General features: G+C 41.8%; 1 protein-coding gene across 5 annotated transcripts in view; it reads right to left on the bottom strand.

Annotated features, from left to right (window-relative positions):
- LOC122798540 overlaps positions 1-24467 on the bottom strand; it is a 1608245-nt gene that overhangs the window by 1167549 nt on the left and 416229 nt on the right. For all 5 annotated transcript variants that reach the window (XM_044067582.1, XM_044067581.1, XM_044067580.1 and 2 more), the window contains one exon: positions 23280-23372. In XM_044067582.1, the coding sequence (XP_043923517.1) occupies positions 23280-23372 (93 nt within the window). The remainder of the gene's footprint in view (positions 1-23279; positions 23373-24467) is intronic.

Raw genomic sequence — 24467 nt, forward strand, 5'->3', positions numbered from 1 at the left:
GAGTCTGGCTGCAAGGAGGTTGGTAGTCACAGACTACCTGGCTTGCTTGGAAAGGGCCATTTCTGAGCGGCAGGAGTAGATGATGAGGACTTGGCTGAGTACTGCTTTCTAGCATCTCTTTTACTTTTGCTCTGGAGGGTTTCCTAACAAAACGTGTTTTAGAGGGACAGTTCTTCTGAAATCGGGGAACTGGTGACACAGAAATGTGTCTGAGATCTTGTAGCTCTTTTCTTTTTTCTTGTAAGGACTGAAAAAGTTCTGCAGCACAAGAACCAAACAGGGCCTTGTGGTGAAGGGGTGCATCCATAATTTTAGTCTTTATGTCATCCGGCAGGGGCTGTTGTCTGTGCCAAGAGTACTTCCTGAGGACAGATCCTGAAAGCACAGCTCTGGCAAATGCCTCCACTACATCGTAGCTACACTTAACAGAATGACGTGTGACTTTAGCAAAAGAGCTCAGAATGGAAGATAACTGAGCCTTTGTAGGGGAGTCTGGAAGCTCTGAAATTAGCTTGGTGGTGTCAGAGAGAAGGGACAAAGAATATTTGGCCACACGGGTCTGGTAATTTATAGCTCTAATTGCCAAGGTTGCTGATGTATAGACTTTCTTCCCCAACCTCTCCATAACTTTATTCTCCTTGTCAGAGGAGGGAAGGGAAGTGGAAGGCAACATCTTTGAGGCCTTATCAGCAGACACAGAAACAGTTGCAGGGTCTGCAGAGGGACATTTAAACAGGAATTTGGAATCCTATGGTACCTCGTAAAACTAGTCTGGCCTTTTAGGGACAGGAGGATGGGAGTCAGGACAATTAGAGACTGCTGAAAAGGCATTTAAAAAGGCTGGCAGCACAGCAAGAACTGCAGATGGAGGTGGCGATTCCATCCGTAGAAGATCACAGTATCTTATTTGAATGTCTGACACTTGAGAGCAATCCCATTTAAAGAATTCCTTCATTTTAACAATGCCAATCCACAGATTGTTCTTGATGAAACAGGAGAAGAATGCTTCGTTTTCTGCTTTTTCTTGTGTGAGACATCCACATGAGGGACCCGACGTCAGCCCTCCACCCTATAATATTGTTAGGGACATCGTTGCGAACAATGATTTAAGGAATGCCACATGGGCCTTCAGTAACAATGAGCCTGGGTTCCCCCGATGTCTGTAGCAGATGTCTGCATATCCCCAGAGGACGTGCTAGTAGAATCCTTCATGGCTTCTACACTGGTACCCACTGAAGAATCGCCTACTGACTCCGAAAAGGTCTCCGGCCCAACATCAGCCTCAGAAGAGACATCTGGAATTGAAGGAGCAGCAGCTAAGTCAGACCTAGGTTTCTTGGCCTTCTTAATAACTGTCTCACCTGATGGACCCAACATACCTTCCATGGCATCACATGCTAAGAGCGTAAGGCTCTGGTTTTCTAAATACAGATGCAAATCAAACAGGAGGTATGGTTGTGGTTAGGGCATAGGCAAAAATGACACAGATCATGTGAATCTTTATGTGGAATTTGCCTTCCAGACTCACACTTGCCCTTCCTAGCTGACATGTAACCTCAACTAAGACAGTGGCACACAAATCAAAAAGAAAAAAGAAAAAAAAACAACGGGACACTTATCTGGATCGGAATCCACAACTTCGCTGATGAGCAAATGACCAGAGAAGACATTCTGACTGGTGTCAGAAAAGTTCTGAGGCTTGGTACGTGCTGACATCCACTTTATACCAGACGTCACTTTATGACGGACATTAGACTGGTTCTATGTGCAACGTCACATGTACTCAACAGTAACTTTAGACTTCTGTATACTGGCCTGATGTTCAAGTCAGCCAGCAGTGGACTCCCTCCTGTTATGAATACTGCAATGCATGAATAGAAGGACATCTACTGTTATGGTGAGATTTTACACAACTGTATTATGTTCTTCCATATCACTGTTGCAGTATTCTTCACCTAAAGAAGAGTACACAAGCCCAAGAGGAAGCCTGGGAGGAAGAAGGCACAGAGGAACCCTCCACAAACCCATGCAGGATAGCCCTGGCAAAGCCTGCTCTAGCCCTGGAAACAACATCCAACTTGTAATGTTTAGGGAAAGTATGAACAGAGGAACAAGTAGAAGCTTAAAGGACAGAACTGGTATCCAAACCTTTGAAAAAGGCATCAGAGAAGGCCACTGTTCTAGTAGAATGTGCCTTAACAGATGAGGAAAGTTATTTGCCATGAAAAGAATAACATAAGGAAATGGCTTAGAAAACCAGGTAGGGATGGTTTGCTTAGAAAAAGCCAAACCCAAAGTCCTGAGACGAAAAGAAATAAAAAGCTGCTCAGGTATGCAAATAACTTTGGATTTACATAGACAGCTTAGATACTGTTTAGATAAAACTAAAGTGTGAAAAATCTACTCACTGGCAGACTGTGGAGAAGAAAAATAGGAAGGAAGATGAATAGACTGATTAAGGGAGAACTCATTGACCATCTTGGGCATAAAAGAAGTATTAGTACGAAGAGACACCTGGTGTCTATGGAAAAAAACTGAAAAAAAAGAATAGCCATGACAGCCTGCAGTTAAGACACTGTCTTGGCTGAAGTAAAAGCCAAAAGAAGAACAGTCCTAGAAATCCAATGTTGTAATGAAGCTGCAGAAGCAAGCTGAAAAAAGGAGCCTGGGTCAATTTTTAAAGTACAAAACTGAGGTCCAAGAAGGCAGAATAAGCTTCCTGAGAGGACTGATATGAAAGACTCCTTTAAGGAACTGCTTGACCTCAAACCAAAGGCCAAAGGAGGATTCAATGGCAGATAAGCAGAAATTGCTGACAGGTGAGTTTTAACTGAAGAAAATGCCAAGCCAGCATGGATTAGATTACACAAATAAGACAGAAACAGAGGAACCTCCACAGATAGGGGATCCTGATGGTGAGAGAGGCACACAACACAGAAAACCTCTTCCATTTGGACATACAGGATTTTCCAGTAGTGGGTTTCCTGGCCTCTTCTAGAACCCAGAGCACATCCTGAGAAAAGTGGCGCCTAAAAGGGATTAAACCCTTATCAACCGCAGTGTCAATTGAAGTGTGGAGAGCTGAGGATGGACAAGGGGATCCCCTTGTCTTGTGTGAGAAGATCCACCCGGTGAGGTAGCTTGTGGTAACTGGCCCTAGCCAAGTGAGAGAGAAGGGGGAACCAATGCTGTTTGGTGCAAAAGGCAGTCACCAACAAGATTGTGAGAGTGTCCTAAATGATCTTGTGCAGAACCTGTGATATCAGAGGAAGGGGTAGGAAAGTATACAGCAACATTCTCTTCTAAGGAAAAGAGGGCGTCCACCTTCCAAGTCAGAGGACTTGGGATTCTGAAATAGAAAAGAGGAAGTAGTCTGTTCAGAGGGGAGGTAAAGAGATCTACCTGAGGAATACCCCACCAATGGACAATGCTCAGGAACAGATCTCTGTGAAACATCCATTCATGAGCTTGTGTGCTGGTCCTACTCAAGGAGTCTACCACTAGACTATGCTCTGAAGGATAGCTAGATCCCAGACTTGAAGAACCAGTTTGCAAAGCTGACAGAACCTCATGCCCTCCCCCTGCTTGTTGATATACCACATCACTGTGGTATTGTCTGTGAAGACTTTGAGGGGCTTGGGATGAAAGACGGAATGAAAAGCTTGTGGCGCCAAAAGCAGAGATTTCACCTCTTTTATACTGATATGATCTGATTTTTGATGAGGAGGCCAGAGACCCTGGACCTGAAGGGGGCCACAGGAGGCACCCCATCCTACATCTGAGGTTTCCGTAAAAAGCTCCTAAGTGGGAAATGAAGCTTGAAGGGGGAGTCCTGGATTGAGAGAAAACTGATGCATCCACCACTGAAATTCAAGCTTGATACAAAGAAAAGGAAAGGGAACTCCAGGGAATGCCAATGTTGAAGCCACAGCGATTTGAGGTTCCACTGAAATTTCCTCATATGGAGCATGGCGAGAGGGAGCTTGGGAATGGTGGATTCTCAAACCATGAAATAACCCTGACAGATAATCGTCAAAACCCAAAAATCTGAGGGGATCTAATGACAACTTGGAAGGGACAATGAGAGATGGCGGGACAAGGGAGCCTGGCCAAGGGGAAGGGAAGGCCAAACATCAACCAGGCTTATCCTGAAAAAAGGTTTCTGAGAGGAAGGAGTCTGAATAGGCTTTGCAGAAGAAACATGCCTAGAACCCTTTTTACCCATAGGAGAGGGAGTAAGTCTATCTACAAAGGCAGAGTTGGAAAGACAGTTCCTCTGAAACTTGGGAATAGGGGAAAAGATGTGCTAAAGCACATTTGCTAAGGTCTGCAAGGCATTTCCCATATCCTGAAGAGACTTAAATAAGTCAGCAGCAGCATCAAAAAGGCTTTTGTTATTCAAAGGAGCATACAAAAGTTTGTCCTTGATATCGTCAGGCAAAGTATTAAGACATTGCTAAGAATAACGCCTTATCTCTGAACCAAAGGCAGTAGAAGTGGAAGAGGCATCAGCTGCTTCATAGCTGCATTTTTATTGAGGGACGGGCAACCTGAGAAGTAGACCCTAAAAAGTAGAGGACAGAGGCCTTCCCTTCAGAATCAGGAAGGTCAGACACAACCTTAGAAACATGGGAAAAGAGGGCCAAAACATACCTGGCCATATGAGTCTGAAGTTAATAGCCCTAAAGGCCAAGGTGGTAGCAGTATAAATTTTCTTACCCAACCTTTCCATAGCTCGACTATCCTTCATTATCTGAAGGAAGGAGCTTAGAAGATGGCAACAACTTAGAGGAATTGTCAGAAGAAACTTGATACCACTGAAGGATCAGCAGAAGGACACTTATAAAGAAATGTACAGTCCTCAGGCACCTTGTAGAACCTATCAAGCTTCTTTGGTGCAAGGGGCTGAGAGACAAAAGTTACAGAGGTTACAAAGAAAGCATCTAAAAGGGCAGCAGCTGCCTGGAGGGACAGATGCTTATTGGAGAAACTCCATTTGCAGGAGCTCATAATATCTCTTCTGAATGGTAGAGACATGGGAACAGCTGTCACTCAGGAAAGAGCATCTCCAAAGGGCAACTCTTCCAATGGGGAATCTGGACTCAAGGAATCGTCTTCTTCCGAACCGTAGTCTGGGGGACGGATTTGGGAAGAGTAAGCCAGAGATTCATCCCCAGAATCCAAATCCTCATCCAAGAAATCCAGTTCCCTAATCCAGCAGGAACAAACACCCCTTGAGGAGGCTTCAAAGCCATTAAAGCATTAAATAAATCCTGAGTGAAATCCTGCCATTCACACTTGGGATCCTTAACAGGGGAAATATGCTTAGTGTTCCGTTTCTTTTTCTGTGACATGTCTACTCAAAAAATCCTAGGAGGGTCAGACCCTTGACGCAACTCAAGACGGGTGGTAGGAAGTTCCTTTCTCACTAAAATCTGAGGAATCCCCCTTGGTCCCTCAGATATCATCAGCTGAGGTTCCCCTCAATGTCAGGTGCAGATACTGGAAAAGCCTCTGAGAACGTGGGAGAATTTGGATCCATACCGCCCCTCTCATGAGGTCACAGCAGTGGAATCTGAAACAAGCTCCAGATGGACCTTAGAGCTTTCACTAGTCTCTAGAGAGACAGCTTGTGGAGGCTGGAAGGCACAACTCAAAGCTTGCAGAGGCTGGAAGGCACAACTTGAAGAGCATACAGACTGATGTACGATAATGGCATTTGGACTGGTGGCAAAGTAGTTCTGAGTGTTTGCATACATATGCTACCTTCATTCCCTACATTGTGGGCAGGGAGCATACGTGTGATGTATGGCTGAAGGCTTTGGTATATTGGTCAGACATTGGGCTATCCTTGGCGGGAGATCCCTTAGGTGAAGAATACTGTAACAGTGATATAGAAGGCCATCATATTAGTATCAATCTAGGTTTCCCATACTTGAGTTCTGATTCTGGTTGAAACAGCAGTTTTATCAGCTATCCCAGAAGATATTTTGCAAATACAGTACACTTTGTCATCTTGTTTTTCACATGTTCCATCACATCTTTTCCTTCCTCACCTTTATCAGCTCCACACAATCTTAAATTCCATCTCCTTTCTTTGTCCTTCATTCTAACCAGACATTATTCAATCTGTTCAAGTTGATTTGCCATATTAACTGCCGTCCTGAATGTCCCACATTTGCTGCTCAACAGTCTCAGTGTCCTACCTGCTGGTCATGTAACAACTTTACTTCATCAAATATAAGCACAACCATTTGCTTCATATACACTTCAAACAGTCCAGTAAGGCTCCATCCATGTCTCCATCTAAACGGTCTCCAAGCTACTTTCACCCTTCACTACACTCAGTCGCAGATGCAAACTTTTTTGTTTCTCAAGTCATTGGTTATGAAAAGTACAGTTATGTAAGTAAATTTAACACAGCAGTAGATGCCTTAATAGATTTCTGTTGCAGTAGCCTAAGCTATATGGGTTCCCACCTCTTGTGACTGGCCAGCTTTCTTAGGTTTTAGGTGCCTTCCACATGCTCTAACTATCTGGACCTTGAGGGGAGCTCCACATAGCCCTGAAATAATAATGCTAAGAAACAAAAGCAACAGTAAACTATATACACAAGGGTACATTTATCGTCACCCTTGCAAAATAAAAGAAAAACATGCAAAATAAAGAGGTCTGGAGGGTGGGGGATATACTGAAACAGTGACCTATTAGAACATCTGCTGTTACTGTAAGTTTACTTAAACAACTGTACTATGTTCAGCATATACATCACTGCTGTACTAGCCTAAGCTATTTGACTAAGATTATCATAGCTTTGGGCTTTCCAAGATGGCTGCACACTGATCAACAACTTAATTTCAGCTCTCCCAGTGTGAAAAAGGAAACTGAGAAATAAGGACAAGTAATTCTGCCTCTTTTAATAAAATTCAGTTACTGGCTAGTAAGTACACTGCCTGCATGCCAGCAAAGAAGAAAGCGTGAAAGAAAATCAATTAGAAAATGTAAAGAGAAAACAGACTAGGAAGAATCTTGAAGCTGTTCAGCAAAAAGCAGTTCAGGCTCCACCTTGGGTACAAGAGTTGGCTTCCAGTAATTTAGAGGAAAAATTAAGTCAAATTTGCACAAAACTAAATAAAATAAATTAAACATTGAAGGAGTATATCAACTCAAATAACAAAAGGATGGAAAAATTGAAGAAGCTGTGAACAGGTATTCAGATGAACTGATAAAACTACAAAAAACAGAGGTCAAAAGAAAAAGGCTATCTGAATATAAGACTGCTCAAGAAGAACTGTTTCAAAAAAATGGTAGAGTTAGCGGGCAGAGCACCCACAGAAAACCTGAAATTGTCTGCTGTACCAGAGAAACTGGAAGGACCAAACTGTATTAATCTTATGAAAGCACAAATAGGTAACTGAACTAGTATTCTACAGCAGGATTTATTACTGAAAAGGCACATCATGTGTATGTTCCAAACCTGGCCATGAGAAATAAATGCAATCATACCAACATAAAGAGTTTACAAAACTGTGGCACAAGGGCAAAATATGAAAAACTGAAGCGACTAGAGTGTTTCTGGAAAATGATTATTCACTGTATACTAGGGAGAAGAAAAGTCATGTATTGCAGCAATCAGGGGAGGTCAAGAGGCTGGTGTGAGCCTCAAGCTGCCACATCCAGCTGCCTTCAGAATATTTCAGAAGAGAATTTCAGGTTTTCTGTATGTGCTCTGCCCTAAAACTCAAATATTTTTTGAAACAGCTCTTCTCAAGCAGTCTCATATTTAGAAATTTTTTTCCTAAAGAATCAAAGTAATTTTCCGATGGGGAACAGGCTCAGGAAGAAATACAAAAGTTTGCCTAACAAAACATGAGCCATCAAAGAGAAGGGGAGTCTGCTTCTCATTCTTCTGATAATAAAGCTCAGAGATTTTGCCAATGAAACCTTTTCCAATATTCAAAAGGAACATACTTGACAGTAAAAGCACGGGTTGACTAGAAGAATCAAGAGTATCTTGGACTTGAATCTGAGTCTGGGGAAGGGGGAGACAGATGAACAGGAAGAAGACCAGCAACACTGAAAATAGTGAATAAATGTGTGACTATAAAGCATCAATCACATTTATAAAATATGGCTTTACAAGAAAAAAAAAACTGAAAAATTTGTTTTTTGTAAACTTTGTCAAACTTGTGGGGAGACTGACAGGCAAGTGCCCCATTTCATGTCACTAATGTTTGGAAGGACACAAAGGAAAATGGTATTTGTATAAAGCATTTCATAATATAAATTGCATGTTATATATTAAAGCATTTTTAGTGATTAGTATCTTCATCACACAAGAACTGCGGTGGTGGTGCTGCGGTAGCTTTGTCACCTCACAGTAAGACGATGTCCTGTTCAATTCTCGGCTAAAGCGTCTTCTGTGTGGAGACATGCGTGAATGGGCGTACCTTCGTTGAAGGTTGTGCTTCAGGGCTGGCAACTCGGCACATAAAAATCTGCTGCCAATCATTAGCGGACCGGAGTTCCGCTGTGGCAACCCCTAACCGGGAAAAGCCAAAAGACACAACAACAAGTATCTTCATCACACAAAACAAAGTAAACAAATACTTTTGTCTTTTATTACTTTTAGGAAATTAAGGCATTACAAAGAAAAAAGAGAAGACTGAATAAAACCACATTTGAATTAATGAGATGTAATCTTGGGCTGTTGGGGTGGAGAATAGGGTGTAAAAGTGCAGTGAATATAATACAATATAATATAATATAATACAATATATGTAGAGCTGATTTTTCTTTTTACTTTTGCATAGATGAATATCAATTTTATATACTTATTATATTTAGTTTTTATATAGACTGCGGTGGTGGTGCTGCGGTAGTGTTGTCGCCTCACAGTAAGATGTCCTGTTCGATTCTCAGCTAGAGCGTCTTCTGTGTGGAGACATGCGTGAATGGGCGTACCTTCATTGACGGCTGTGCGTCAGGGCCGGCAACACGGCACGTAAAAATCTACTGCCAATCATTAGTGGACCGGAGTTCTGTTGTGGCGACCCCTAACCAGGAAAAGCCGAAATACACAAACAAACAATTGTTTTTATTAACTGAAATGCTATCATGTCAGACACGTTGCTGTATATTGACTGGATAGGATCCTTTTGAAATTGTTATATATATATTTAGTAACTGGTATAGTATTTGTATGGTCTGATGAAGCTGTGGTGAAAGAGTTTACCTGTTTTAATATCTCATTAAACTATGAGTTTTATGCTTCCTTTGATCAAGCTTTATTCAGTTGTTATTTTTATTCTTTGTACATCTGGATTAATGCCCTAGACTTAATCTGATGACATTTTTTAATGTTTAGCATTTTTTTTAAATGAGAGACCGCAAAAAAAAAAAAAAAATATATATATATATATATATATATATATATATATAGTAGGGGGATTACAGGTATGGACAAAAATGGAAAAGTACTGAATTATATTAAAGAAATGCTCAGTGCCAATGCTACACGAGACACATTTGGAAAGAAGTGAGCATGTAAAAATGCTAAAAAACAGGATTTCAGTATGGCTATTCAGAAGAATACCAGAGACAAAGGAAAAGGGCAGTCATTATACTAATTGCGAGAAGAGATCCAATGGTGACAGAAGAGCGGTAAAAAGATTTGTGGTTGTAACTGGCTACTGGCAAGGGAGGATGATTATGCTGGCATGTACTTATATTCCACCTAAAACTGCTATTATGAACCTTAAGAAAATGTTGGTTGAAATATTAGCTTTCAGCAGAAAATATTACTTATAGGTGGGGAGTGAAACTTGATTTGCAACACTAAGAATGTATCTGGGTGATCCGGAATGAAAAATATAGCAAAAGAGGGTAGATTTCTGAAGAAATTTATGAAAATATTTGGCATGGAAGATGTGAATTCCGTAGTAGGGACTCAGAGGGAATTTACATATTATTCCACAAGATACAACAGCTAGGCTGGACTAGAAAGAAATTATATTTCACAGGAATATGTGCATTTAACTGAAAGCATCAGCACACATCCAATAACTATTCAGATTATGTGTCAATAACAAGTGGAAAAATGCAGGGTAATGAAGTGCAAATGAGATACTGGCCGTTCCCCGGTGGAAATTATTTGAGAGTTACTAGTCTAGGGAAGATAGAAATTTCTTCACAAGTTACAGCTAGCGAGTGGGATAAAATAAAGGTGGAGTTTAAAAGAGGGTAGAAATAAAACAAAAAAAGATATGTTTAAGAAATAAGATTTTGGGGGGGGCTAACAAAGGATAAAGTATTGCAGAATAAGGGGGATCTTACAGAACAAGAACAGGCACAATTGCAGAGTTCTAAAGAGAAAATAAGGCATTATCTGGATAATATGTATGAGTTTAGAAAGATTAAGGACATTTTTTTGATAACTCCAGAGCACAAAAGCTTTCAGCACAATGACTTAGGCAGCAGAAAATAGAAATGGCTGTTGTCAAACTTGGGGAGTCTATAACAAGAAAAAATAACGAGATCCTGTAAAGGTATTAGACATATTTCAAACATTTTATGAAAAATTATATAAAGCAGAGGAATGTGGAAATCAAAAAGCACAAATGGAAACATTATGGAATACTTAAGTATAACAAGGTTAGAGGTAGATGAGGATTGACCATTAACACTTAAGATATGAGGAGAGGAGATAAAAAAAAACAGTGACATATAATCAATCTACAGGAAAATATCCAGAAATAGATGGCATTCTGTGAAAGGTTGGAAACTAGGAGGGAAAAAAGTAATAAAGATCTGGAAGGTTTTGTTCAGCAGTATTTTAAAAGGAGGGGAAGCACTGACGTTCTGGAAGAAATTTGTGTTTTCTGTAATTCCTAAAGATGGTAAAGATCCATTAGATCCAGCTTCATATAGGCCTATTTCATTTTTTAATCATGACTTTGAAGTGTTTATGTCTATAAAAGCTAAAAGAATGGCAAAGGTGTTGCCAAATTTGACAGATATGGATCAATGTGCAGGACAGGCAAACATTTGCCAACATTAACAGAACAACGATGATCCAGAGGGTAGCAGAATATAAGAAAATACTGCTTTTGTTGGTAGGTCTTGATGCAGGTGCAAGGGAAGCATTTGCATTCCCTAATAAAATAATAAGGTTAATTAGGAGGCTATATGAGGGATTGAAGGCAAGAATTAAAGTGGGTGTGTCCCTCTCTGATAAACTGTGTCTGAACAGAAGAACCAGCCAGGGGTGTCCTCTTTCACTTTTGTTATTTGCAACATATTTGGAGCATTGGCAAAGAAAATAAAGGACTCAGCAATTCAATTATATAAATTGTATGGTAATTAAGAAACGTTGGCTTTATTTTCAGATGATATTATTTTGTACCTGATAAAATCAGAAAAAAGACAGCTCGGTACTGTAGAATATTCTGAGACCTCCCTTTAGTTTTATAAACTGGTCAGGGATATTTTTATCAACCAGAGGATATGTTGTGGGCACTAATTAATAAAGGGCTGAAAGATTTTATCTGGGAGAGTAAAAAGGCAAGAGTCAAGGGGATACGTTGATCCTTCCAAAAGACCCAGGTGGTTTAGGATTTCCTGATTTGAAGGAATGTTTCAGAGTTACACAGTTAAAGCTAATATACATGACACAAGTAGAAAGCTACAATTCAAAGTGGAAAGGGATGATGATGAAGCAGGGAGGAAAATTCAAGAAATAAGGAAAGAGTGGGATTTTGAATGCAGGTCCTTAAGGAGAGCAAAAGCCATATAGAGCATTATAATCATAAACAGAAAGTATTCTAACAACTAAGACAATATGAAAATGGAAAAAGGAGATTCTGCCGATAGGGCTGAATGCAATAAGGGGAAGAATGAACAGGCAAGAGGGGACTAGAATTTACTGGAGAAAACTGACAAAGTAACCAAGGTATGGGGAGAAACTTGCCTAGAGAGGGAAATATAATAGAATGAGAAGTAGCAAAGAAGATATCTGGACTGCAGCTAGAGACTGCCTTCCCAGTGAGGGATTGATAGAGTATAGGCAAAGATAAAAGGATAGGGAAGTTCTAAGTGAAAGGACTGCTCTTGCAAAGTTTTAGTTGAATCTAAAACAAAAGCTGCATTAAAAAAAAGAAAAATGAGTAGGGCATATAAAATACTGCATGATAATTACAAGAATCAATCAGAGGAGGTTAGAAAAGTTTGGGATGAGAGAGTAGAAAATCAATTCACAAAGGAACAAAATGTGTGGACATATATATGGCTAACAAATATGCAACCAAGTCCAGAAGATTTAGAATTTTTGCTTGGAAGTGTTTGCATATGTATTTTTATACCACAAGCAGACTCCAATGAGTTGGCAGACTTTAGAAATTCTGACACTCCAACCAAACCCCTTGCAAGTATGGCAGGTGCCAAGGCCCAAAACACTACCAAGTCAAACGAAATAAAGGGCCAGCACCAATGGAGGTTGCCCAAAAATATAATTTAATATAGATATAAAACTAAATACAACTAAGGGATATAAATTACCCCAAGTCAGCACAAAAATGCCATATGTAAATAAGCAAACCGGTTTCGGCTATACAAGCCTTCTTCAGTGCATAAATCAAACAATCAAAGACAAAAAAACACATCAGAGCATTGATTTAAATAGCACTTGCCAATTGAATAATTAATTTTAATTTATTTATTTATTTACCATTTGTTAACCAGGAAAGTCCAACTTGGAAAGAAGCCAATTTCCAGCGGAGGCCTGGGGAGAAAGGCTCCAGATGCATGTCTTTGTAACGTGGGAGGAAACCGGAGTATTCAGAGGAAACCCACACGAACGCAGGGAGGACATGCAGACTCCGCACAGAAGGTACCCCAGCAGGGAATCGAACCAGAGAACCTCTTGCTGTGAGGTGACAATGCTACCGCTGCACTACTGCGCCGTCCATCATTAATTATTAATCATTAATTAATTCTTATTGAAAGAATATTAAAGAGATATGCAATAACTTGCTACTAGGCAATGGATTCTTGCTACAAATAAATTAAAGGTGTTCATTCAAACCAGAGCTAAAAAGACCCCCCAATTTGATTATCCATTTTCTTTCTTTGTTATTTAGGATAGTATGCCATCCACTTTTGTGGGATCTGTCACCTATAATTTTGTCAATAATAAATGGGCCTCTACACAGGTTAGGGAGAATCTTTTGCAATATAAAAATAAGGATCACAAGATCATGATGTCTTAAAAATGGTCACTACATATGGACATAATATGAAACCTTTTCTGGACATAGTTCAGAAACATTGGAACATTTTACTATCTGACCCTAAATCAGCATCTAAGATAGGCCAGAGATGTTTTTTTCTCCTTCAGGCGGGGAAGAAATTTGGGCTCAATTTTGAGCCATTATAAACACACTTCCAAGGTTATAGTTGGACACACACAAAATACACTTATGGGTGATAAGTTGTGTGGTACTTAACCATGTGGTCATTGCACACACTGTGTCAGGGTCTTTAAAATTAAGGAATTCACTAGTCCTAATACCAATAGGGTTTTTGACATAAGTTTTTTTGCCAACTGTGGTTCAGATTGCGTGGTTTATTTGGCCTCTTGTCATTGTTCAGCCTTTTATGTAGGCCAAACATACAGGCCATTAAAGATAAGAATTTTTGAACACAACAGTGACATTAGGAACCATAAATTTTCCAGCGCACTCTACAAACATACACTTAAGCACTCATCTGCATCATTTCACTTTACAGTTATTGACAAAATTATACGTGACAGATCCCACAAAAGTGGACGGCATACTATCCTAAATAACAAAGAAAGAAAAAGGATAATCAAATTGGGGGTCTTTTTAGCCCTGGTTTGAATGAACACCTTTAATTTCTTTGTAACAAGAATCCATTGCCTACTACAAAGTTACTGCATATCTCTTTAATATTCTTTCAATAGGAGTTAATGATTAATTATTCAATTGGCAAGTGCTATTTAAATCAATTCTCTGATGTGTTTTTTGTCTTTGATTGATTTATGCACTGAAGAAGGCTTGTATAGCCGAAATAGTTTGCTTATTTACATATGGCATTTTTGTGCTGACTTGGGGGTAATTTATACCCCTTAGTTGTATTTAGTTTTATATCTATATTAAATTATATATTTATTTCGTTACACTTTAGAAATTCCCCACAGAGTACTCCATCAGAAATACTGGGTGAGCAAATGGGTGCAGCTAAGGATATATATATGTGTGTGTGTATATATATATATATATATATATATATATATATATATGTATATATATGTATATATATATATATATATATATATATTTTTTTTTTTTTTTGTGTGTGTGTGTGTGTGTGTGTTGGGATACAGAATCTGAATTGCCTAGATATAGTAAAGGCCTTCTTAAGTTTAATTCTGGTGACTGCTAAAACAATTACTAGAAAATGGAAATCACAGTCTAAACCACCTATTTGAAGTAGTGAATATTGTAAAACAGATAAAAGAACTTGAAATAGGATCTTTAGAAAAGGGTAGGAACAAATTTCACAGAAACAAATATGGAAATTGTGAGAACAATACATGCAGAATAATGTCTGAAGGAGGAGTGAGGTTTAAGGGATGGTAGGAACTGATCAATTTATGTAATGTTGTATTGATGACAATTGTATAAAAGAATATATGTGATTTATAATGTACCTATGAATGTCTTAACATGGTTTGTTTTATTGTATATAAATATATGTTTGCCTACATTTTAATTGATAATTCAGTAAAGGTGTTTAAAAAAAGATTGCCATAGTTTTCAAAACTAAGAAGAGAGGAAACCAATAAATGAAGTCTCCTGAAGCCCTTAGAGAGTGATCCTATCAAAGTCTGTTATGGACTTGAAAAATGAGTCCAGTTTATAGTGCTTTGTACAGCTGCTGCTTCTAGAATACTTCTAGAGTCTACCACTTTCAAGAAAACCACTTAAGAAGTCAAATTCATTGCCCTGGAAGTGGCTTATTATGGTGAGTATAATCAAAAGTAATAGCATGAGACAACCATCTGAAAATAGTCTGCCTTGACACTGGTTGGCTTTTCCTATTACCTTCATAGCAGACAAACAACTAATCAGCTTTCCTGAAGGCATGAGTTTTATCTATGTAGTATCTAAAACACCTGTAGATACACAAAGAATGAATTATCTTCTCTCCCTTGAGTTCAGGAAAGATGACAGGGAGATCAATAGTCCAGCTTAAAGTAAACTCTGAGCACACTCTAGGCATAAAAGTGGGATCAGTTCTCAAAGAAACCCTGTCACTTAAAAAATGAGGTACTGCTGACTCATCGTAAGTTCTTGTAATTCAAATACTCTCCTAGCAGAAGTCAGAGCAATGAATAAAACTGTATCTCATGCTAAGGACCTCAATCTTGGTTCAAATGGAGAAAAAGTAAGCTATACAAGCACAAAGTTATGATTCCAAGGAGGAGTCACCTGAATTCTAGGGAGATGCATTAAGAGTAGTTGGAAAGGGGGATCTAAGGGAGATAAGCAGAAATGCTTGCCAAATTAAAATTGATGGAGTAATCAAAAAGTCACTCGCATAATCAGGTACTACAGGCAACTGTACGTGAAGAGGGTCCTGGTTCTTGTATTGGCACAGACTAGAAAATCTTTTCCACTTGCATACATATAATTTCTAATAGCAGGATTTTTATCCTCCTTTAGTACCCACTGCAGGTTCTCAGAGAAAAATGGCACCTAAATGTTATCAAGACTCTACCATCAAGCCAATGAGCAAAAGTTTTCAGGTTAGGGAGTATCATGCTGCTAAATACATCAGCAATCCCACAAATAAAAACTAGTTCTGTGTCCCCTCAATTTTTTTTTACAGTATACTAATACAGTCTATGGTATTCTCCACCTTTGTTTCTTAATGCAATACTCCTACAACAAATATCTTTCAAAGCTGCTGCATCTGTTTACTCACAGTTTTGATAACCACACAACAATAAATGGTGTGTCACTATATTTACATGACAGACCTACAGAGGTTTCTCCAGTTGCAAAGCAACACATTACTGAATGATACAAAAATTGTAACAGGCATACCTTAGTAAATGGCTTGGCTATATACTCTTAATCTTCACTTTTTAAGGCACTACTTAGAAACCAATTTAAAAATGTAAAAACTGAGGTAGATTTTTGTTTTTGCCATGCAACACAATTAAAAGGGTATATTACTCCCAGCTCTGGGATAAAGATTTCATGACAGCCCAGATGACCTGAATTTGATTAGCAGCTTGGGTGCCTAATGAAGCTGGTAGGGTAGGATGGGGATGCCTACCATGGTGGGGAGCATGGGTTAGAGCAAGACATATACTGCTACAATCCTTCAGAGGGAGGACCTTATTGCATAGGTATAATGGGGGTCAGGTTTCAGCCCAACAAACCACAAATGAATGTAGCCCTCATCAGCAAGTTCATAAGCATGCACTCATGGTGGAGGTCATCATGGGTGTCCATAATAATGCAGGTGGCTCATCCACCTGCCCCAGGGTGGTGGTTAGTCCTTTCAAATTCCCTTAAGGTTAAGATGCCAGAAAGGATACATACAACCCCATGGCTATTTGAATGATGCCTCCTCTGGATGGTTTAAATTTCTATGGTTCTGGGGACTTCTCACAGTGAATGAATGAATGAAGACTGAATCCATTTGAGGAAAGCTTGTTGTCTGGCAGGCATGGGGCAAAAAGAACACAGGCAAAAAATAGAAGTTATGTTCTTACCATAACGTTCCATGTTAGTTGTCTTCTTCTCGCCTTCTTTCTTGCTGGATGGGTTCGGAGCCGACCTCGGCTCCGACTCGGCCACTCTAAAGCTCGAGAGTTGGTTCCACCGGCTCGAGGCCCCCCTTATATCCCACAATGCTAGGCATGAATTACCTCAGATCTCGTTTGTGAGCTAGGCCCAGCTAATAATACAACCAGGAAAAAACTGGAAAAGAGTCCACCTCTATAAACAAAGGGAAGGAGAAAGGGTGACCTAAGCCTGATCTAGGAAAATATGCACAGCAGAGCATATACCTATCACAAAGAGGTGGTAGAAAGAGAGGTCACAATCAAACTCCTCTAGGTCTGTCCAGGCCCGGGGGAAGGAGGGGCCTTAAGAAGAAGGCGAGAAGAAGACAACTAACATGGAACGTTATGGTAAGAACATAACTTCTATATGTTAAGTTGTCTATCTCGCTTCATTCTTGCTGGATGGGACCGTCCCTAGCACCTTGTCCCGGGTGGCCTAACGGAACAGACTCTTGAGAACAGTGGAACCAAAGTTAGCTCTATGCCTAGAAGCTAAATCCAACTTATAATGTGAAATGAAAGTGTGAGGAGTAGCCCAAGTAGCCGCTGCACAAATGGTGTCAATAGGCAGTCTGTCTTGGAAGGCTATAGAAGTAGCCAAAGCTCTGGTGGAATGGGCTTTAGGTTCGTTAGGCAGCTTTTGGTGTCTTATTTCATAGACAATGGAAATTAGAGATGTTAGCCATCTAGATAGTGATACCTTGGAAAGAGAAAGTCCCTTTCTGCCTTCTGCATAAGAGACAAACAGCTGGTCAGATTTTCTGAATTGTTTGGTTCTATCCAAATAGTACCTTAACTGACGATGAACATCTAGCCAATGCAATTTTTGTTCAGACCTATTAGAATATTCTGGAAAAAACACAGGGAGGTCAATGCTTTGATTTAGGTTAGACGCCGAGGCTATTTTAGGTAAAAAGGACGGGTTGGTTCGTAAGATACCCTGTCCTTATGGAACAACAGATAAGGAGGTCGACAGCTGAGTGCATTAAGTTCTGAAACTCTTCTAGCTGAAGTAATAGCTACCAGAAAGAGAGTCTTCCATGATAGCAATTTTAAAGAACAGGAAGCTGCAGGTTCGAAAGGGGGGAGAATCAAGGAACTGAGAACTAAATTTAGGTCCCAAGGAGGAGGAGGATTTCTTATAGGAGGTCTGAGTAGAAAAACTCCCTTCAAAAAGGCTTTGCAAAGCTTGTGGGACATTATGGCAGACTCTGAAATGCCCACATGAAAGTTAGAAATAGCTGCCAATTGAACTTTAAGAGTAGAAGGAGATGAACCTGCATGGAAGAGTTCAGCTAGAAAATCAAGGACTATTTGGATGGAAGCCGTGAAAGGATCTATGTCTCTTCCTTGAGCCCAATAGGCGAAACGTTTCCACTTACTCAGATAAATCTTTCGAGTGGAAGATTTATGGGAAGCTATCAAAATATCTCGAACAGTGTGAGATATTTGAGGAAGCCTGGCTAAGGTTGGAATTGGAGGAACCAAGCAGTGAGGTTCAGAGAGGGGAGGGAGCGATGAAACTGACCCGATTGATGGATCAAAAGATCTGGAACTAGGTCCAGATGCCAAGGTTGCTCCAACAGAAATTGATGTAGAAAGGGGAACCAAACCTGTCGAGGCCAGTAAGGAGCAATGAGGATCAAGGAGGCCTTCTGAGAGATAGCTTTCTGTATCACTTGAGAGATTAGTGGGAAGGGAGGAAATGCATACAGAAGTCCCCGGGGCCAAACTTGGACTAGAGCGTCTCTGCTGGGCTGGCCTGGTAACGGGAATAGGGTGAAATAATCTCTGCACTTGCTGTTTTGGGGAGTAGCAAAAAGGTCGCAGCAAGGCTGACCCCACTTGAGAGAAATTTCTCTCACAACAGAGTCTTTCAGAGACCACTCGTGAGGCATGAGGATAGCTCTGCTCAACTTGTCCGCGATTTGATTGGATTTCCCGGGGATGTGCGTTGCTATCAGAAACCGCTGAGAAGAAATCGCCCATTGCCACAGTCTGAGTGCTTCTCGACATAGGGGATAGGACCTGGTTCCGCCTTGTTTGTTGATATACCACACTACAGACATATTGTCCGTCTGGATTGCTATCATTCCCAAGGGAAGAGAGTCTTGAAGGGCTTGCAACGCTAAAAGCACTGCTCTCATCTCTAGAACATTTATGTGCAAGTGGCATTTGTCTGGTTACCATGTGCCCTGGACAGTTCTGCCCTGATAATGCCCCCCCCCCCACCCGATCAGGGAGGCGTCCGTTGTCAGAGTAGCAACCGGAGGGGAAGGAACAAAGGGTCTTCCCAAGAAGAGCTGAGGGGAAGACATCCACCACAGAAGATGATTCCTGCATGTTTGCGTAATCATAATGGTGTGGGACATCGGAAGTTGCTGGTATGACCATTGTGTGAAGAGAATCCATTGAAGGATTCTCATGTGGAATCTGGCTAATGGAAGCAGAGGTATGGCAGCTGCCATAATCCCCAATACTTTCAGAACTAACCTGGCTTTGACTCTGTTGCTGCTGAAGAGGAGCGAGACCAGTTTGTGTATGTCTGTTATTCTCTGATCTGTTAGTCTCGCAGACATGTTGACTGTGTCTAGATTTGCGCCTATGAAGGTAATAGTACGACAAGGCGACAAAACAGACTTTTCGCAATTTATTGAAATGCCTAAGTTTTGACAAATGCGAAAGGTGTAGTCCCTGGCCATTAGAAGAAGATGCTTGGTGGGAGCTGTGAGGAGCCAGTCGTCCAAATATGGAAACACCTGGAATCCTTGACATCTCAGGTGAGAAGCTACCACTGCCATGCATTTGGTAAACACCCGGGGGGCAGTGGTGAGACCAAAGGGCAGGGCCCTGAATTGAAAATGACTGGTTCCCAGCCTGAAGCGGAGGAATCTTCTGGAGCGTCTTTTCATTTTTATATGATAGTACGCATCCTGAAGGTCTATAGAGCACATCCAGTTTTCCTTTCCCAATAGGGGAAGGATGGACTGTAGCGTGACCATCCGAAATCTTGTTTTCTTGACAGACTTGTTCAAGATACTGAGATCCAAAATTGGTCTCCAGTCCCTGTTTTTTGGAACTAAAAAGAACCTGGAGTAGATTCCGGATCCTTGCTGGTCTGCTGGAACTGGCTGAATTGCTCTTTTTGCAAGCAGCTTTGAAATTTCCAAAGCTGCAAGATCCCTTTGAGCGGGTGGAACATCTGGAAGGGATTTTTTTGATCGGTTTGGAATGCGAACGAAGGGAATGGAATAGCCTTCGGAAATAATGGACTGTACCCACTTGTCTTGAGTTAGGGATAGCCAGGCTTCTGGGTACAGTGACAATCTTCCCGACTGCCTCCGAAGGTGGACAGTCGGGCAACACCTCAGGGATGCTGAAAGGGCTTATCGGAAAAGGTTTCTCGATTGCCCTGGTTCTGCGGACCCCCTCTGCCTCTGGGGCGACGTCTACCATTATTGTTCCCTCATCTGCCTCTGGAGGGGAACCGACTCTGTGCGTCAGGCAAATTCCCTTGAGATTGTTTGCGGAACCACATTTTCCCACTTTTCTGGCCTTTGGGGTAAGGTCTAGAAGGAGTAGAAAAACGGACTCCGACGGCAGATAGAGTTTTGCCATCCGTCTCACACCTAGTCAAGGTTTCTTTCACTTGAGGACCAACGAGAGATGATCCATCAAACGGGGAATTAGTGAAAGACGTTTTAAAGGGGTCCGCAAAATTGCATAGTCGCATCCAGGCATGCCGGCGTAAGGCGACACCTGTCCCTGCGGCTCTACTCGCTCCATCAGCCGCATATGAAAGGAGGCGCATGGAGGAGTTAGCTATCGAATTCAGGGTAGTCAGCTGGGTGTTCATTTTGTCCTGAAAATCTGCAGCTGTAGGATCCTTCAACATCTCACTCGCTTCCTTGATCAAGTCTCTCTGGAGACGGGTGAAATGGCATAGGTAGTTCAGCGAACGCATTGCAAAGGTCGCTGACGAAAACATCCGCTTCCCATACCTGTCCATAGACCTAGATTCTTTGTTAGGGTGATGAACAGGCACTGAAGGATCAGCTAGTTCCTTCTTGGTGGCAGCAGCTACCACCATAGCATCCACAGTAACACCTTTGGTCAGAAATTGTTTGTCAGTTGGTGCTGTTATAAATTTAGAAGGTCTCCTGGGGTAGGGTCCACTGAGTCAGGAGCCGTCCAGGCTTTCTTTGCCACCACCTGCATGAGGGGATCAAAGGGGGGGGACACCCAGGAGGTGGAAGGGCGAGAGCCAAACGCCTCAAGATACACAGTTTCATCCTCCGAAGGGTTAAGGGCTGGCCAATTTCCCCTCTGTTTCAGGATCTCTAGAATGTCCGCAAAGGAGACATCTTCAGAAGGGGAACGGGGGGAACCCTCGGAATCCTCTAAATCTGTGTCAGAGGTGACAGACTCAGGTGAGTCTATGTGCTTCCTCTTACACTTTCTCTTCCTAGGGGGCTCCCCTGCCAATTCAGGGGAGGCCTCGGAAGAGGATGAGATCCCCACAGGGGATTCTTGAGGAGCTGGCTCTCTGCGGTCTGGGATGAGGGAGTGAGTAGACATAACCTGAGGCACCGAAGAGGGAGGGACGGACGGAGCCGACTGTGGAGTTGAACAAGGTTCCAACACTCTCCGCATGACCTCGAACGCACCCCTGTCAGGCAGAGCCAGAGGTCCCCACTCCGAGAAGCTGAGAACCTCCCTCGGCACCAACAGAGATGGCTCCGAGGCCGATGTCGGAGCCGAACTCACCAGCGCCGAAGCACCGAGAGGGAGAGGGGGGTCGGATAAGGGTCCGATACCACTCACCCCCTCGGAGCCGACGAGGGAAGTCCGGCGCCGAGATTCTTCAAAAGAAGAAATCGGAGCCGACGACGGAGCCGAAGACAAATGTATCGGCTCCGACGCTACCACAGTCTCGGTTCCGAGACGCCCGCCCGAGCTCAAAGGAGTCGGAGGAGGAATATTTAGAGGAATAGGTTGAGGCACCGACTGATGAGTCGGGCTCTGGAGCATTTGGGCCAGTGCCTCGGACTTTAGAAGTCGACTCACTACCCTCTGGAGGTCATGATCCGAGAGCCTCGATGACCTGGAGGAGTGAGATCTGTGGCTCCGTTCAGACAGCAAGGGAGACGCTGGAGCCGAATGAACGGAGCCAAGGGATGGTGACCTCGACCTCTTTCTAGATGTCGGCTCCGATGGTCTGATCGGAACCGACCCAGGAATCTCCAATACCTCGGCTCCAGCCGGAGCCGAGGGAACCACAGAAACTGTAGTCAAAGACTCATCGGCTCCAGCCGGAGCCGATGTAGCAGTAGGCTTTGAAGCCTTAGGCCTCGACTCAGAAACTGGAGTCGAGGTCTTAGAAGCCTTGGAAGGTTTTCCCGATGAAGCAGTTAGGGAACCTTCAGGCTTAAGCAAACCCCTTAGGATGAGTTTGTTCTTTCTTTCCTGCAGGACTCTGGGGCTGAAGCCATGGCATACAGCACAAGAGTCCTGCAGGTGTAAAGGTCCCAGGCAGTACACACAAGAAGTGTGACCGTCTGTCAGAGACATTTTCTGACAGCACGAGTCACACTTCTTGAAGCCTGAGACCTTTGAATCCTTGGACATTTTCAAGGATCCGAAGTGTAATCACCACACAAAACACACACACACCGATTACACTATCAGAAAAGGGTAACTTAACTAAAAGCTAAAGAAATTAGTTATTTATATAAAATAAGTCCCTACAAAACACATACACACCACTATTAGGGATAGAGGGCCCGAAGGCCTAAGGAAAGAACTTATCAGTTCTTGTGGGAAAGGGGCTGGATAAGGGTAGAAAGGATAATATCCACTACACTATGGCTAAAGAAGAAAAAGCTAAGCTAAAAAGGGTTTAAATAGTTTTTAAGACTGATCTAATACCACTGACCTGAGCCGGTAGAAAAAACAACACCTCGATCGCTGTAGCGGCAAACGAGATCTGAGGTAATTCACGCCTAGCATTGTGGGATATAAGGGGGGCCTCGAGCCGGTGGAACCAACTCTCGAGCTTTAGAGTGGCCGAGTCGGAGCCGAGGTCGGCTCCGAACCCATCCAGCAAGAATGAAGGCGAGATAGACAACTTAACATGAGGGTTTCATTATTGTTTGTCTCTTCCCTCTCACTAAAACCAAAAGTCAGTCTGCTAGACATTACAAATTAGCAGTAGAAGAGTAGTGTCAGTATGTAATGCTTTAATCAAAAAGGGAACTTCTCAATTTTTTACTTTACCAATAACAGACACTGCAAATTTCAACCATCTATGAACTGTACTGCTTCTGTGTTAGACAATGAATTCACATCTTTATACAATACATACTCCTGTGCTTCTTGACTAAAAATATAGTCCTCATACCAGGTAAGACATCTTCTTCATCACCATTATCTTCATCCTCGGTATCCTCTTCTTCAGCTTCTCTGTCCTCTACAGTCAACTTTTGCCCACGCCCTAAAGATATGGGACATAAAAGTATTAAGAAAAACAGGAGATTCTTAGTACATGCTGTCATTACAGATAATGTTGGTGGTGATCTGGGCATGCTTATAACGTTTATCACTTTTCAATTCATTCCCAGAATGTGTTACTGGAACAATCACTCCTTAGCTGTATTGTTTACTGATGCAAACTTTTCTGATTCCTGTATCTCAGTTTACACTGAGGTTATACTCACCCTGTTTTAGTATGTTCTACTTGACTACTTATCTGTACCATGCTACTTATGTCAATGAGAATAAATCTGGTTCTAAAGCACCTCCTGATTTCATAAATGATACTCTGCTATGATGTACTTATTTTCTCTTACAGGACAAAAACAAACAAGGTATTTTCAGCTTTAAGTCTGCCTCTAATGTGGAATAATGATGTAGCAATTAGTACTGCTTCTGTGCAGAGTCTGTCTGTCCTTTCTGCATCATCAATTTAAAAAGGATCTCTAGTTTCCTTTCATATCCACCAGAAAGTACAGTTTTGTACCTACCATAAATGTAGATGTTCGAGTATTCACACTGCTGCAGTCATCACACTTGGGTTATCCTGCCGTCAGGCAGTCCCGCAGTCGGCCAGAGTTCCAAAGTCTTGGTCCGGCGTCGGTTGCTGTCGCTTCTTCCCTGACGTCAGTGCGCCAGATGCATCCGATGCCATTTTCTTCAGTTTTTCTTGCCCCAGATGTCAGGTGCCCCCAAGTGGGTAGGCAATACATACTGCTAATCGAAAATATACATATAAAATAAAAACAATACCTTCAGTTGCCAGCAAATACACCCCAAAGGTTGTATAGGATAGAAGGGTATAGATAAGTCCAGCTAGTTCAGAGGGGATGGAGGGAGGGTAACCTGGACTGCAGCAGTGTGAACACTCGAACATCCACATTTATGGTAGGTACAAAACTATACTATGTTCATCGTGTTACCCTGCTGCAGTCATCACACTTGGGTTGAATCCAATAGCTAAGCTTGGGTGGCTGGTCTATAAAGAGTTAGGATTGGCTAAGAGGCCCTGCAGAACTGCAGTGGCAAATCCTGCTCTGGATTTAGAGTAAAGAGC

The sequence above is a fragment of the Protopterus annectens genome, chromosome 3.part1 (genome assembly GCF_019279795.1).
Source record: "Protopterus annectens isolate FY-2018-M chromosome 3.part1, PAN1.0, whole genome shotgun sequence".
Taxonomy (NCBI): Eukaryota; Metazoa; Chordata; order Ceratodontiformes; family Protopteridae; genus Protopterus; species Protopterus annectens.